The following is a 16,288-nucleotide window of genomic DNA, read 5'->3' as shown; positions in this document are numbered from 1 at the left end:
CTGCTTGTCATGGAGCACACATTCAGTGTGTGTGTGTGTGTGTGTGTGTGTGTGTGTGTGTGTGTGTGTGTGTGTTTTAATGATTAAAATGGCTTTTTGTTTTTGGGAGGATGTAGATAGCCACGAGTGGAATAACTGGATCATTTTATTGCTAATACAAAAACAAAACTTGCGTATAGTGTTTGTATGACTGTAACATTCAAGAGAGTTTAATATAATAGGTGGCTTTTTAATATCCATTTGTATATACTGAGTGGGAGTCCAGCTAGGGCCAATAACCAGTGTGCTGAACTACCAGCAGCCGATAGTTAAACAAAAGCACAGACGTTTAATTAAATTCTCTGAATATTAACTGGATTCTTTTCTTTTCTGTGTTTTTGTAGACTACAGCACAATACTACCTGTATTATCGGTTTTTACTCACCTTCCATTGCATACTTCATATCCTGAGCAAATAAGTTCCACATAACTTCCGCGCTGATTTTACCCACATTGAGCTCCTGAGGGAATCTGGATGCAGAAGGAGAACATGTAACCGGGAAAGCTGATGAGAGCCTCAGAGTGCAGTTTTAACGGCACTATGAGAAACTGTGGATAACTACATAACATTAAAATGTCATTAAACCCATTCTGTTTTAATTTGTACAAGGAAACAAAGCAAATACAAAGTTGGAACGGCCGTGTAGAAAACTTAGAGACATACTGATTTAGGCAAGGAGTGTAAGAGTTCTTGTCTTCCTCAATGATTGAGACGATAAGTGTGATAAACTTGGACCAGAAGTCGAGGTTTTTGATGCTGGGTCCTTGCTCCTCTGGGGGCACAGCACCCTGCTTGGCCTGGGAAAGCAACAACATGAGTGGCGTTATAATGACTCATGACAATGGCTTTCTGAGGTTTACCTGCTATTATTGCCCCTTTTGGCTGAAAAATCTGCACATAAGTGAATTTTGATCAGTGAAACGGTTTTTAAAGCCGTACAACAGGATGTTCAGAGTCGTGTAATTGTGTAATCTTAATGTGAATTTTACCAATAATATTTCTGTCGTCTGCAACGGGGAGACGTTTTTGGAGGGAAATCTCGACTGCGTTGTTAACTCAACAACTCATACATATTAAACACTTGCTGCTCAAACAGCTTTAAACAGACTGCGAATGTCAACTGTCTGGTCGACTTCTTTGAAACAGCTGAAGATGTGCTGAGAAAAACAAAACAAAACACTGAGCTGGCTGCTGCAGGGTTTGAAGAGTGAAGAATGATCTTGCAGAGATTTCAACAAAATATAGCAAAGTCCCTCAGGACGAAATGTTTTATTCAAAGAGAAAAAATGCTTATTTGAAATTCACGGGGAAGTCAGAATTGGGCTTGGTGCTTTAATGAGGGCTCAAAGCAAGTTCTAGAAATCTCTGTTGGAATCGGCTACAGGAGTGACGGATGGAAGAGCCTGGCTTCACCAGACTAAGACACGGACTTACCGCGCACACACACACACACACAAACCTACAACATACACACAAGTGTCTACATATGGAATGAGGACAAAACTGAAATCCTTTTTGTATTAGAAATGTAAAAATGTAAATATTATTCTCTTTGTAGTGATGACTTCTGGGTAAAACCGCTGATTTTGATCACTAAAGTTGTACTTCCACCTGTAATTCAATCAGCTGATGAGTGTCTAAACTTTAAGCTTTTTCCCCTGGTTTGATTTTACTTTGTTTTCACACAAAGAAAACTCCAAGCGAAGCAAAACGTGTCTTTTTTATACAAACCGCATGAGAAAGTTCAGTCTGCTTGTTGGCCAGATGTGCAAGAGGAACAATAGCAAAAGCAGGTAGAAGACGCAGTATTCTGAGCTACAGGATAACTTTGCAATGTCACTTCTTCCAATTCTTTAAAATTTGTGTACTCTGCAGGCTTATGGTACTCTGCCACATCCCAGGAAGCAAAGCATGCCTGGCTATCAGAAGGCAAACGCCCAGCATACATTCAGTGGTTGGGTCAGATCATGTTCCCACCATAAACGAATCAGTCTGAAGCTCATTTGGAACTGGATCGAGACCGCCTCCTCGAATGCGTCTGTGGTAGATTCACTGCAAGTGCAATTACCCTGCTCGTGTCTGCAGAAGCGAACCGCACCAAGATGGAAAATGAACCAGAATTCAATTTAAGCAGACTTAATGGTGCAGGTGTGAAGGCGCTGAGATTGTGGTTGGGCTGTCATTATTCCCGGCATTTTGCTTAAGGGAAACTGAACCGGACAGAATCAGTCACGGGAAATCTACAGCAAAAATTCCAAAGTAAACTTCAATGCCTTTTGCCACTGAATGAAATATACCAAGTTTATTTGTTTTGCTTGGTAACAACCAGAAGCTCAGAACGATATCAACTAAAAACAGATCAAGTTTGTCCAAAACCAAACATGAACCAAGGAAAATATGGACTAAACAAATAAACCAAATAAACAAATCATAATTCAGCACTTTTTTTTTCTATAATTTGCTGCAAGCAGATGTAACAACGACAATTTTTAACAAAGATTAAACTCAAAGACTGTTGATGTACCTTTAAGTAAATAAAAAATGAACATATGCAGATACCATCACCATCACACCTGAACATCTGCACTTTTCTAACTGTTTGATTCTGTATGTTCTGAAGTCCAGTACATGTACGCATGCATGGTGTGCTAACAAGGCTTTACTTTTTTGTACTTTATTATGTTTATGCCAAAAAACATCAATTCAAAGTTGATTTTTTTTGAAAAAGATGGAAAAAGAAAAACATTCACTGACACACACACGCAGACATTCAGCCCATCACTGCTGCTTCTTACCGGGTCTGCCTGATACTCGCGACTGTAGAGCTCATGGCAGTTATTAAAGATGTATTCATAGGTGGAGTTGAGACAGGCTTTGACACAGTCCTTCACTACCTGACTGGCTCTGGGTGGTGACTGGAGCTCTTGGACCTAAACGCAGGCACATAAATCAGACATGCAGTGACTGGATCATTCATTTGAGCTCACATTTGAAATGATGAATTTATTACAGTTGCAGAATATAGTTAAAGTTTGGCAACAGTGCTCTCCCAAGTATGCAACATAGAAGACTGGAGTAGTGAAAATAAAAATCTCCCTGGAGCCTTCATGTGGGAGGTGGGAGAGTTAAAAGATCAGGCAGTGATGCAGGGCAGCAGCACTGACACATCAGGGGGAAAAATGGGATATTCTGCAGCTTAAATAGACGATGTGAAGAAAGCCGAGTTGGTTTGCAGAATTCTCTCCATTTCTGCTTCTGAAGAAAAGCCTTAAATCCAACTCAGCACCAAGCTTTAGGATCAAAATATTGTGTTGCTTTTCTTCTGAGTCAAATCTTTTTGGAAGTTGTTGATTTTTAAGGTTGATAAATCTAACGTTTCAATACAGTGAATAAGATGGCAGTCTAATGGCTGTGTTCACTGAAAGAAAAAAGACTGGAAAAATGGTGGAAGAGAAAGAGACTATACCTTCATTCTGAAGAAGGTTATACTGGTGAGCAGATCCACTGTGGACTTGAGGTCCTGCAGTCTCTCAGGACTGCTGGCCGGGAAGTTGTTCTGCAATCGGGCCAAAAAAAGGAAAGAAATCAGAAACGGCGAGCCACAGTACATGAATTCACATCTGTGCTTGTCCAGTTTTTTTGCATCTGTGGGCACGATCCAGCATGGTCAATCTTCACTGGCAGTAAGCCCTGTTCTGACTGTGTGGGCGTACATGGTTTCCCGAACGTGTCCGTGCACGTTTCCGATGAGCTGTCAATCTAATTAACACATTTGCCTCCTCAAATTGCTTCTGATAAAGAGAGACGTGCAGGGACGCAGAGAATCATTAGTTATAAGCCAGAAGAAATTATATAAGAGTAACTTACCCGGTACATGGACAGGTCGATCCTCAGAGAGTTATGAAGCTGATCGAGGAGCTTGACAAATCGCTCTTTCTGTGGGTAATAAAAGAAACGCGCTGATAGGTTCTGTGATTAAACATAATGAAGATAAAGAGGACACGACAAAGGGAAATAACAGAGAAACTATGCCATTGCGATAGTTAGGGGAAAATTAGTATATAATACTATTTAATTAATAAAAGTATGACATCTAACTTTATCGATCCAGCTAAATGTTGACTCACCCCAAAATTAGAAGCAGCAAAGCGGTCAGAGGCAGAGACATTGTTGGTTGCCTGGGTGGTGTGGGCGTAGTAGGCATTGATGTTTGCCAGCAGGGTACTCATCACTGCAGGCACACCTGGGCACATGTACTTAGATGACAAGCAGGCAAAATGGCTGCAAATGAGAGGAGGACAGGCAAATGTTAGATATTGTTTGTTTGTTTTTTATCTAAACAATCTACGATGCGCCTGAACACATGGGTCTTTCTTATAAACGGTGACGTTCTGGAGTCGGGCAGTCAGCCGGGAACCTACGTCATAGCCTGGTAGATGGACTCGACTCCATAACGCATGGCAAACTCATCTACGATTTCCTGGGGAGTTTCCTCAAAGTACACTTTCCATGCATCATCCCCTTTGGCGTCAGGAATCTTCACCACACCATTATTCTGGATGTCCGTCACATAATGGAAGAGATTCTAAGGAAAAGAAAGCGGAAGGCGGCGTGAGTGAAATAAAAGAGAAAAAAGGCTTGAAAAAATTCAAATGGTTATTCAAACAGTTATCACTTATTTGTAAACAGTTCAAGCCATTAAGACAGAGCGCGCTATAACCTCACAAGCTGTTGTGTCTGTTGGCTCTGCTGCATAAAGAGCCATAAACCCACATTATGAGGCCAACACAAGGTGCTGTCTCATCCATAAAACCTTACACCACTGTAAAATATTCTGAGTGGGTTTATGGGCACTTGAGAGGCAGTAACAGTGCCCATTTGTCAGTTAAGGTCAGCTAATGTGCTGTGAGTAATGGACTGAGTAATGACTCCATACAAAGTTGGGACTGGTCTACAATCAATCAGCAGAATTTTCTGCACGAACCCAGAGCAGAAACATGTGTGTGATGCCTCTATCTTTATCTTTCCAGAGTACTAACTCAAGTTTAATGGGTCAGTTATTAAAGTGAACATCAGTCAAGCAAATTAACTAGTTTAGCTTGGCTCATTTAAGGCAGCTTCACACACACATATTCATAAACGCAGGCCGCAAAAACAATATTACACACTTATAACAAAAGCTAATTTTGTTTGTCAAAGATTCCTGTAAACCAAGCGTAACGGTTTCAGTCAGCACATAGCAAATAAAGAGAAGCGGTTCATTTTGACTCGCATTTAAACGACTGCTGCAGTCTGTCTCTTTACACCGCAGACACGACTATGTGCAGAAAACAGTCTTTTTCAGTGTGAATGTCATGCCTTACCTGCTAAAATTAGTTGACATTTTTAGGCAGCCCGTTATGTGGAAAAAAACTATATTTGTCTAAGATGCACAAACGTCGGACAAAGGATAATCTGACAAAATGCACCCTTATAAAAACAAAGCGGTTGAGAAGCATTCACCCTCTTTAAATGCATGTTCACTCACAGATAAAAAGCGAGTTTACCTCGTGCAGACAGGTGTACTGAACGTGATACGGAGCAACCGTTTCCTCGCCTTTGATCTCTACACTTATGTGCATGCGGATGGCCCCAGACACAGCGGATTTGTCAGTACGTTTGTCTGTGAAGAGCGCAAAACACACAGAAACACAGTCACCAGGTCTGCTTTGGAAAAAAATGATGGGTGATGAGATCCAGTATATTAAACGGGGCAGTGTACGGAGAAAGAGGAGTCGTGCCAATTCAACTGACCCAGATTATACCAGACGTCCATCTCTCCGCTCAGAGTGCGGACCTCGATGATGGTTTGACCGAGGAAGTCGTCGGACTCTCGTTTGAACTTCTGCTTCACACGAGACTTAATGTCATCATCTTCATCCCACACTCGCACCTTGATGCGGTCTGAAGAGTTGTGACATTCACTGCAAAGACCAAACCGGAGAGTGAGCCAAATATACTAGGTATACTGGCAGTTAGACAAGAAGGGCAGATTACTAGGGTGACTCGTACGTATCATATTCTTCAAGCGTAAACAGAAATCACTAGCCTTAAAAATAAACCTTGTTTATTTAACCTCCTAGGATCTGGCGTTCACATATGTGGACATCACATTTTGGGTTGTCTAGACCAAAATACTAAATTTTGCTCTACAAGAGCCTGATATCCACTTACGAGGACATTATACTGCCACTGCTCTATCGAAATTTAAAACTAATGTCTTCATATGTGGATCTTATTTTTCTCAGAAATCAAGTAAAAAAAAAATCACCGAATTCTTTGTTTTTACAGTCATCAGGTCCCAATCAGCCCAAACAGCAAAGAGAAATTAAAAGAGTTCGGGTCTTAGGAGGTTAATTAACAGTAACCATACAAAAAAGCCAATGACTCACAAATTAAATGTCTCCTCCCAGACAGGGTTGAGGTTGCCATAGATGGTCTTGGTCCTCTTTTTCGTCTTTCCAACCTGGACGGTTACATACGGATCACTGGAACCAGTTTTATCCTTAGCTTGTAGACCCTGGGCACACAACACTAGGAAGAAGGAAAAAAAGCCAAGCTGGTAAGGCCAGTGGGTTTATGTATACGTGTGTGTGCGTTTGGATGGAAACAGATGCCTCTTAATTCATCTGACCTTCTGAGCTACTGCCCCATAGACGCCACCTGTGTTCACTGCATACAAACAGCAGCTTGTCTCTTTTTATAGACACAAACCTGTGATGCTGATCTTGGCCGACCATTTAGAGGTGCCATCGAGCACGCTCTGTTTGATCTGCTTCATCTGGGTGACATGTGTGGACTTGGGGACGGTGAACACTTCCTGAATGAGTTCAAAGATCTCTGGTTTGTTCCTCTCACGGATCTTCATGCGATCCTTAAGAACCATGATGATATTTTGAGTTCGGTCCTCGGCGCCGTGCTTGGAGCTCTTCTCTGCCGCTCCTGGTTGGCAAGAAAATTGAGAAGTAAAAGAATCAGATTTGTAAACAAAAATGGAAAAAGGTGCCATGTGAGATGAGAGGTGAGCTCACGCTTACTGATCCTGAAATCATGGTGGATAAATTTCTACAATTTTTCAGATCGTTTCAAACGAATACCATAACACTGTAATAACAACTTTGGTGTATTTCATGAAATATAAGAGGATGCTTTTGCAGAGCTATAAAATGCTGAGTGAAAAAGATGGAAAGAGAGCGAGGCGGATGACAAGAAAAGACAAATGGTTTGTAATATCCTCTCATGAAAACAACGAAAATAGGAATGTAGGAGTAAGAAGAGAAGGAGGAGGGAGGAAGGCTCTGTGCTTGGCACTGACAAATAGACAGGAGAGGAAATAAATGGACTACATCGTTTTCTATTATTAATAAAAATAAATAAAAAGAACTGACACCGCAAAAAGTCTAAAACGGAAACTCAGCAAAAGGGTATTTTCTGCGATCCTTTCTCACTCTCATGTCTGTAATCATTAAAACCACATTCACACACTTCATATATCACTGACAGATGCATTTATGACAATATGGGCAATTAGTTAAGACGCTTCAGAGCCAAGGAATCAAACAGTGGCCCTCCCAGACAGTGGATTACCCACTCTACCTCTTCTAAATTCAGCTGAACATCTAATTGATCTGAGCCTTTTTGTTCACTGATAGCTGAAGTTAGTATCAGGTCTCTGATGGAAGGCCAGTGAAAAAAAGATAACCTGCCAGTATTAAAAAACTTATAAATATAATGTCTTTAAAAAAAGTGAAACGATTAAAAATGATAATTTCTAAAAGCCAGCCGGAGTTACTGGTTGTATTTATCTGAATTTACACCGTCTTTTTGCACCAGCAGTGACTGGGAGTGTTTACCCGCTGCACATATGGGCTGCTAAATTTAGATTTCATTGTCACGTTTGTAAACTAGTCACTTCACTTCATTAATGCTTTGGGGGCTGAAATGGAGTGATGCCTCCCGGCGTTCATCTTACTTTGCAGACAGTCGGCGTTGAGTAGATCCTGGCACTTCTCGTGGCATTTCACCCCACACTCAGTACAGCGCATGCCCTGGCGAGCAATACCCCAGAGGAGTCCCTCACATTCATAGCAGTACGTGGGTGTGGTGGCTGTCCACACCTCAAAGTTGTGTGGGGTGGTGCAGGAAATAGGATATATGAGGGCCTGGAGGGTCTTCTTATAGACATGACTCTTCTACAAGGTTGTAGGAAAGATAAGCCCAGGGTCAGCAGAGTTAAAGCTTACATGCAGAATTTGAAATAATTTAATTAAAGAATATAAATGTGGACTGACCAGTTCTTCATTATGTAGGGTACTTGATGTCAGGGCTGAGGTGATGCCCGCCTTCCTGGAGTTCTGGACCAAAGACTGTGTGATGGAAGAAGGGTGGTCAGTATAATATCTTCTTTAATCGTGATAAATCTCAGAGTAGGAGATTACAGCTGCATATTTTTGTTTGGAGTGACCACTTTGGTCGGTACCAGAAAACGAGTATATCTTCATAACCAACTGCAGACATTTCATAAACAAAAGGTGCGCTACTCACCATAGCCTGTAGCAGTGACGTGAAGTTGGGAGAAAAAAGGTAGAAATGTATCAGAAAAAGGCAACAGAGGATTACACAGAGAATTAAAATTGCAAGAATGACTGAGAAATGGATGCACTTTTTATGCATATGTGGTAGTTTTGTGAAAAAGCAACAATGAAGCGATTAGGGAATCAAGGGAGACTGGGATTTTTCAGAAAATCTCTGCTGCATTTCCACCTGAATATTAGATTTCTGAATGAAATACTAGTTACTGCTCATTCAGGCAGTGTTCCACTGTGATAAATCAATAGCAGACAGTCTGACAAGTTGTTTGTGTGTGTGTGTGTGTGTGTGTGTGTGTGTGTGTGTGTGTGTGTGTGTGTGTGTGTGTGTGTGTGTGTGTGTGTGTGTGTAAATGAGAGTGATGAAAGAGGTGCACCTGCCTGTCAGTGCATGGTGGGTGTTTATGAGCGTGGCACTGAGCTTTGACTGGCAGCTGATTTAAGAGTCGGCATTATTTCGGCTCCCAGTGCACAATGTGATTTGGCATCAAAGCAACAATTTGACATATCATATGCTAAATATGCTTATTGGCTTTCCTGCTGTGAGTTAGATGAGAAGACGTAACCACTCGTGCTGTGAAAACAAAAGCTATAGACAGCAGCTAGCATGGATCTGTCAAGAGGTGACAAACCAGCAGATCTACAGCTATCAATAGCATGTTATGCTTAAGTTGTCAAACCAAAGTGTGAAACCACCAGTTGAAACTACTAACAGGGTTAGTCAGGCCTTAACTTTTAGTCTTTATGACAAGCAAAGTTAAGCTGGTTTATTTAAGAACAGCAGGATCAGTTTTTCAGACACATTTCAACGTTGCTTTATGATGCTTTTATTTGGTAATATGGTATTAAGTTGTAACTATAGCTGTGCATGTACCATGTGCATTATGTAACTTATGTTGTTTATCGATGCTGAATCGCTTAAACTGATCCCAATGTCTCTGACCATGCTTATGATTGCTAACAGATTACTGCGGTCACCCGCTTACTTTTAACGTGAAAGTTGTGCCTTTTGAAATGTGACTGCAGCACTGAGGCAGAAATTTTAAGGCGAATGCTTTCTGTTTCGAGCTAGCATCACCCTAGCTGGGCAATTTTAACACTGCCCAGCTGGTAGTTGCCAAGTATTTGCAGACAAGTCAGCATCTTTGATGCAACCCACTGCCGACTGTGGCAGTCAGAGGGAGGTTTTTGGTGCAGCACCCTCTATGCAACCATTTTCCTCCGGTGCCAGGAAGCAACCTCCAGCAAACACTTGGTTACACGTGGTTACCAGATAGAAGTGTTGGGGAGTAGCGGAATACATGTACCGGCGTTACGTATTTAAAATACAAAATACGAGTAACTGTATTCCGTTACTGTTACCGTTTAAAAAGGTGGTATTCAGAATACAGTTACTTTGGATTACACGGCGGTCTTTTCCTGTTTCATATGTTAGGCCAGGGATAGGGAACGTTAGTCCTCGAGAGCCGGTGTCCTGCAGGTTTTAGATCTCACCCTGGGTCACCACACCTGAATCAAATGATTAGTTCATTACCAGGCCTCTGGAGAACATCAAGACATGCTGAGGAGCTAATTTAGCCATTTAGATCAGCTGTGTTGGATCAAGGAGACATCTAAAACCTGCAGGACACCGGCTCTCGAGGTCTAACTTTCCCTACCCCTGTGTTAGGCTGTCCCCTCTCTATTTTTGGTAATTCCACGCTGGCGAAAACTCAAACAAAACACGCATTAATAGGCTCTAATTCCTGGGTCTCAATCTCGCGGCCCATGTCACCTCTATTTGCGGCCCACATAATGACGTGACGAAATATTTTTAAAAATTATTGTTCAAAAAATGATTTAATATGAAGGCAATAGGCAGAGTGTTACAGGCATAGCCCTAAAGAATGTAGCCTCATGGGCCCAGTTGTAAATAAGCTATTAAGACTCGACTCTACACTGTGTTCGTGCTTTTAGCAAAGTTGACCGAGACAACAAAGTAAAGCTTGTTTTTGGCTACGAGCCCGACACGAACCCGACGTATTAGCCAGAGGTCCCTTTAATACGGTTCAGAGCCGCGGACCTGTTTTATATACGCGTGGAATAGTTTTCTATACGAGATCGCTGCAAAAAGTGCAGCTTTACCTAATGTCCATCCTACTGTTACTCGTTTTATATTAAGATTTAAAAATCTAGTTGGTATTGGTATGGCGAATAACCTTCAGTAAAAGTAATAAATCACACAGCAATAGTACATTCATGTAGTTGTAAAAAGCATGATAATATATCAAGTAATCCAACGTATTCAGAATACGTTACTCTCATTGAGTAACGTAACGGAATACGTTACAAAATACATTTTGTAATCTGTAGTGGATTTAAAAGTAACCTTCCCAACACTGCCAGATAGTCACCGATTGGTCTTTAGCTCTGTGTGAATTAGGATTAAGCGAGTGATAATAATTAAATGATAAAAAAACCAAACTGTGACAACCAATGTGCTCTCAAAACCTGAATACGCTTGTGGTTTTCTTTTATTCGCACATTCCTTAGAATGACACGGAGATACAGAGTGCGTCTGTCTACATTCTAAGAAAAGTGACAATAGAAGTCTGCAAAAGATTAATGTCTGTTAGAGTTGTGTTGGTAATGAGATAGTGTCAAAAAGGCATAGGGATCATGGCATGGTGGGGTAATAAAGGTCTGTTATATGACAGCATGTAGCAGACATCAGCGTCAGTCAGAGAAAACCTCTGGCCTCTGCCGCTGGCCTCTCTGCCTTGCTTCATGCCCTGTCAGACTTTAACAGCAGGGCAATGCATTTTCTTTAACAGCATGGATGCAGTGGAGTAAAGGACAGAGAACAACAGGAGTAAAAATAGTAGAATATTAGAAAAGATCATGAAAATAAACATAGTAGAGAATCAGATAGAAAACAGGAGTAACATTTAAGGATGAGAGTACGGACTGCTGAGCCAAGTGAGATGGATCTGGGAAATGTGAGACAGTCACGGGAACGTAAAGAGATTAGTGCAGAAACTCACCAGATCGCTGACCAGAGGCATTGCTTTTCTCTTCCTGAGGTCTGGCATGCTGTCAATACTATACAGAGCACCACCCATCCTGGAGAGAAAACATACTTTAAACATCGGCTATATTTTCAGCTAACAGCTGGCAGCTAGAACCTTCACTGTGAATAAGTTACAAAATAAATGCACTGAGACACTGGTCTTTCTTTTTGGTCGGTAAGTTATAGATTTTCAATAGCTGGCGCGGTGTCAGCCTCGTGGTTACTTACCCTGCTGACAAAAGCAGAGAGGCAATGCCAACACTTTCTCCTCGGGCCTGTGGAGAAAGAGAAGGAAAAGATGAGATGGAAAAAGCGGGAAAAGGCAGCCTTCCAGAAAACTACAACGCTGTAGTTCCAATTGTAGTTTGTAGTTCGCTCAAACGTGAGCTGTCACCACAATGACTGCAGGTGTTCTCAAAGTCATGATTTACAACAGAGTGAAAAAAACTACACTGTGTGTATTTCTTAGTGAGTGTGGGGATTATTGACATCAGCAGTGAGTTCTGTGTTTGTGGAAGAAGATTACAGCCAGATGGCTATCCGTGTAATCATTTCTCTAATTCTATCTGCTCCATTATTGAAAGACATGTTCTTTGTCCGCTTGCCTCTTCAAACAATGACATGCGGCACTGATACTAACGTCACACTATACACAGAAATAGCCCTGATTGATACAAACACCAGGCTTTGGAAAGGACGCTTAACAGACTTGCAACAGCTTCCTATGTGCGTCTTGCGCTCATCATAAATATCTGTGAGCCATACAGATACATACGATACAAATTAGATTTATTAACACACTACAGGGCACACCCACCTGAGAGCCAGCTCCTGCCATGGGTAATCAGAATGGACTACATGCATTCGCTACGAGGATGGCAAACAACTGAAAAGAAAATAATGAAATGGCAAAAACAATACAGGGGGTAAACAGAAACTATCAAACACAAGACAATATAATCCACAGCTGCGACCAAAAACTGGGAAAAATGACAGACTAGTCAACGAAAGCTGGAAAAATACAGAGTAAGAACAGGACATGCAGGGATTGATGCAACAAGGCAATCAGCAGAGCAGCAACAGAACCGCACTCTAAGATCCGTTCCTGCCAATGAAGGGATTCACCTGACAGTGACTGCAAGCAAGAGGACCATACAAATAAACTGAACACACACAGACACATCCTGGCAGTACCTCTTGTAGTTGTAGTCGTACTCTGCTGAAAAGTCGAAGCCAGTTGGCTTTAGCTCTGGCAGGACCGGGCTCCATGATTTCTCTTTTTGGGAAGCTGAAATATGGTTTGAGGAAGAAGTTTAGCTTTCAGAACTATTATATACACAGCGATATGTAACGTAGTAGCAAAGATGCTAAAATGAATCACGTAAAAAACATTGATTTTCAAGGTGAAATGTATATGGTAAAACTGGTCTCAGAGACGACCAATCAACCACAAGCATGTTGATGGGTATATAGGCTTTAATACAAAATTATTATTATTATTTTTGTCTGTGAATAAAAGTGTGTGTCTCTCTAAAAATACGCTTTTCTTGGTATGTGAATACATTATTTAAGTGATTTTATCTCCATACAGTAAGTGGTTGGTTAGTGTTAACTTTAAAATTAATTATTTTGTGCAGGTGTTGTTTAGGCTAATACTTGCTGGTAGGTAATTTTAATGACATTGGATGTAAAGGGAAGTGTCTTTGGAGCTGAGACCACACATACTGAGTTGGTGTCAGTAAAGAGTAGTGACCTCTCGACTGTACTACAACACACATTAGATCTTCATTGGCTGTTTTATTAAAATCACGCTGCTTTATCTGGACAGGCTGAGATTCTTTACCGTCCTTGTCCCTTTACTGGTGTTTTCATGTGTAGGTCATAGCAACTTGAAGTACATCTATACATAACTACATATGTAATTTTGACATTTTCCCTTTATAACAATATGGAACTTCACCTTGCAACAGGAGGCTCCTCTTTCTTCTGTTCAAGAGCCAGAGGGACACTCTCTGTTGCCGGAGGAAGCTCGGGGGGCTGAGGTTCCTCCTTTGGCACTTCAGATTTGGGCTCAGGCTCCAGAGGCTTGCTGTCTGGAGCTGGAACCTGTGATGTAGTTGTGGGGGTGGGTGTAGTTGTAGTTGTGCCAAAGAGATCCTGCTGTGTGGGTGCAAAGGGAGGCTTGGTGGAATCTGCAAGAGAAGGGGCCATTGTGCTGTCCTGTGAGACCGGAGGTAAGCCAGCAGCCGTGCTGGGAGACTGAGGCCGATCCTGGGCAAGTCGCTGCTGATGCAGTGACGTCTGCTTCTCCAACGGCGGCCTGGTGGAGGAAAGACCATCAGAAGGGGGCATCAAGGTGGGGGCAGTGCTTGTGGGTGTGGGGGTATAGGGAGGCTCCTGGTCTTCACTCAGTGTGCCATCCAGTGGATACATTTCTTCATCTTCCTTATATGACATCTCCTCCTCCTCCTCATAGTTGTAATCTCCCTCCTCCCCATACATGTCTCCCTCTTCTTCGTCATACAGAGCCCCCTCCTCCCCTCCATCTTTGAGGTAGCCTCCCTCATCGCTGTAGATGCCTTGGTGATCCTCACCATCCCAACCTGGGGAATCTTCCTTGCCGTAGCTGACCGAAGAGTGGCAGGAATGATAGGAGTCGTTCTCATCGTAGAATTCCGAACCTCTCAAGCTTTCACCGTCCTCGGGAACGAACTCCTCGCTGAGCTGCGAGCTGCCTCGACTCAACTCGCCCGACGAAGCGTAACGACTGTCTGTGGGACTGAAGGCAGGGGAAACGAAAACACGTGTTAGATAAGCCTTTGGTTATTAAGTAAACTATATCTATTTCCACGTTTGGGTGTCACAGAGATACTAAAGGAGCTTGTGTTGGGACCGGAAAGGGAGAGAGCTAACCACCAGGAGAAGAGGAGTGACTTTAAATCAAACCCAGAATGGGCTTTGGACTAGTGATGCAACTACAAGGGGACTCATCTGTTTAGTAACAGGAATGCTTACTATGATTGTTAGTTCAAACACAAATTTGTACAGAATCACACGGCATACAAAAGCACACTAGATTGCAGAAACACAACGATGCATTTTTCATAAAGTAAACATTTAAATTGTTTAATTTAAAACAAAAGAAGTTAACCTGACGAGGTTGAGGATAATTTAGCAGACTGGTGGAAAAAAGCAGATAAATTCCCAATGATAAATGAAGCCATTAGACTGAATCAGCGAGAGATATGAGACACATAGAAAGATTATTTCCTTAAACACACTCTGACAGACGCACACAAACACCGGCTTTATTGTTTTCGGCTCTATTGATTACAGTCCTGCTGGTTTAATAATGCATAGTGCACGACCAGTAAAGGACACAAAAGTATGGCTGAATGGACAAATAAATACTCAATCACAACAACCCCCATTTTTCCTATTCATAACCTATCCTGCAATCTCTCTCTCTCTTCCGTCTCAAAGACTAACACAGACAGTGACAAATGCTTGCATAATTTGTGAGTCTAAACACATGTCTGCCCTCTTTCTTCACAAAGAATGTAAAACAAAACATGATGAAATGAAGATGAAAAAGAACGCAATCTGTCTCGGCCTCTCTGCTCGGCCACATTATTGGGCTGACGGGCTCCTGCTGTCTCACAAGTGGAAATTAAATGTGTATAATTACCAAGTATGGGACACCCTAAATAAGACAGGGCCCTTCTTAAAGTCTCACATACAGGGTGAAGCTGTAATAACAAGCTGTCATGAAAACAGATGGGCACGCTCACACAGACTCACACGGGCAGTTCTACAAACTCCAACCGACAATTAACCTCTCTGTCTCCGACTGTTACGAAACACCACACACGCATCCCGCCGATCGCTCACCCACACATGTAAAGACGACACAGCACAGAACTTCTAAAGATTGAGGGGACAAGTGTGATCGTTTGTGATTCTTCACAGGAACACAGTAAGGATAGATGCAGGTTCGGTAGTTTCCTCTAAAATATACAGAATATACATATACAAAGATAGGGTAAGAGCGCATGCATGCAAGCACAGCGAGCGAGGAGGACGGGACAAGTCCACCACTGACGTCACAGCGAGACGGAGTCACAGGCTGGAGCAGAAGGAAGAAGAAGAGGAAGAGGAGAAGTTAGAGACGAGGTACAGAGACCCACCTATCGGACAGCGAGTGCCTACTGTCTAGAGAATACTGACGACTGGTGCGCCGGCTCGACCCTGAGCCTGAGTCGATATCACTGCGCCCGTTGGTGGCCGAGTCTAAACTATCATAGCGTCTGGTAAGAGGAGCAGGGGAGGAGGTGGGGAGGAGGGGAGAGGTGGGAGAGGAGCATCAGTAGAGCTCAGTGCAAATATTGGAAATACAGCTATAACTCAAACTGAGCCTCTGTGCCGCCTGCTTAACGATAGCTTCACAAAGTTGTCTTAAAACATCAGTCAGGCGTCCACATGAACATGAAAATTTCACTTGCTGTTATTCTTCCCGCCAGCGTTTAATATCTATTCCTAAGTGATCCACAGCAGTCCTGGCTCAATCTTAAT

At 42.3% G+C, this 16,288-nt stretch overlaps 1 protein-coding gene across 2 annotated transcripts in view; it reads right to left on the bottom strand.

Annotated features, from left to right (window-relative positions):
- The window catches only part of unc13a (unc-13 homolog A (C. elegans)), a 45,126-nt gene that overhangs the window by 16,795 nt on the left and 12,043 nt on the right, over positions 1-16,288 (bottom strand). Inside the window, exons 10-28 of one of the 2 annotated variants that reach the window (XM_084920884.1) lie at positions 15,904-16,023; positions 13,677-14,495; positions 12,911-13,004; positions 11,945-11,991; positions 11,691-11,769; positions 8,624-8,629; positions 8,371-8,445; positions 8,052-8,271; positions 6,794-7,021; positions 6,472-6,613; positions 5,834-6,003; positions 5,587-5,702; positions 4,462-4,625; positions 4,168-4,321; positions 3,908-3,976; positions 3,507-3,596; positions 2,836-2,970; positions 704-837; positions 425-510 (exon numbers count right to left, since the gene is read on the bottom strand). In XM_084920884.1, coding sequence (XP_084777010.1) covers positions 425-510; positions 704-837; positions 2,836-2,970; positions 3,507-3,596; positions 3,908-3,976; positions 4,168-4,321; positions 4,462-4,625; positions 5,587-5,702; positions 5,834-6,003; positions 6,472-6,613; positions 6,794-7,021; positions 8,052-8,271; positions 8,371-8,445; positions 8,624-8,629; positions 11,691-11,769; positions 11,945-11,991; positions 12,911-13,004; positions 13,677-14,495; positions 15,904-16,023 — 2,948 coding nt within the window. The remainder of the gene's footprint in view (positions 1-424; positions 511-703; positions 838-2,835; positions 2,971-3,506; positions 3,597-3,907; positions 3,977-4,167; positions 4,322-4,461; positions 4,626-5,586; positions 5,703-5,833; positions 6,004-6,471; positions 6,614-6,793; positions 7,022-8,051; positions 8,272-8,370; positions 8,446-8,623; positions 8,630-11,690; positions 11,770-11,944; positions 11,992-12,910; positions 13,005-13,676; positions 14,496-15,903; positions 16,024-16,288) is intronic. The other variant, XM_084920885.1, reaches the window with a different exon arrangement.

The sequence above is a fragment of the Perissodus microlepis genome, chromosome 23 (assembly GCF_051167445.1).
Source record: "Perissodus microlepis isolate ML-2025 ecotype Zambia chromosome 23, ASM5116744v1, whole genome shotgun sequence".
Taxonomy (NCBI): Eukaryota; Metazoa; Chordata; class Actinopteri; order Cichliformes; family Cichlidae; genus Perissodus; species Perissodus microlepis.
This window is presented reverse-complemented; position numbering and strand designations above follow the sequence as displayed.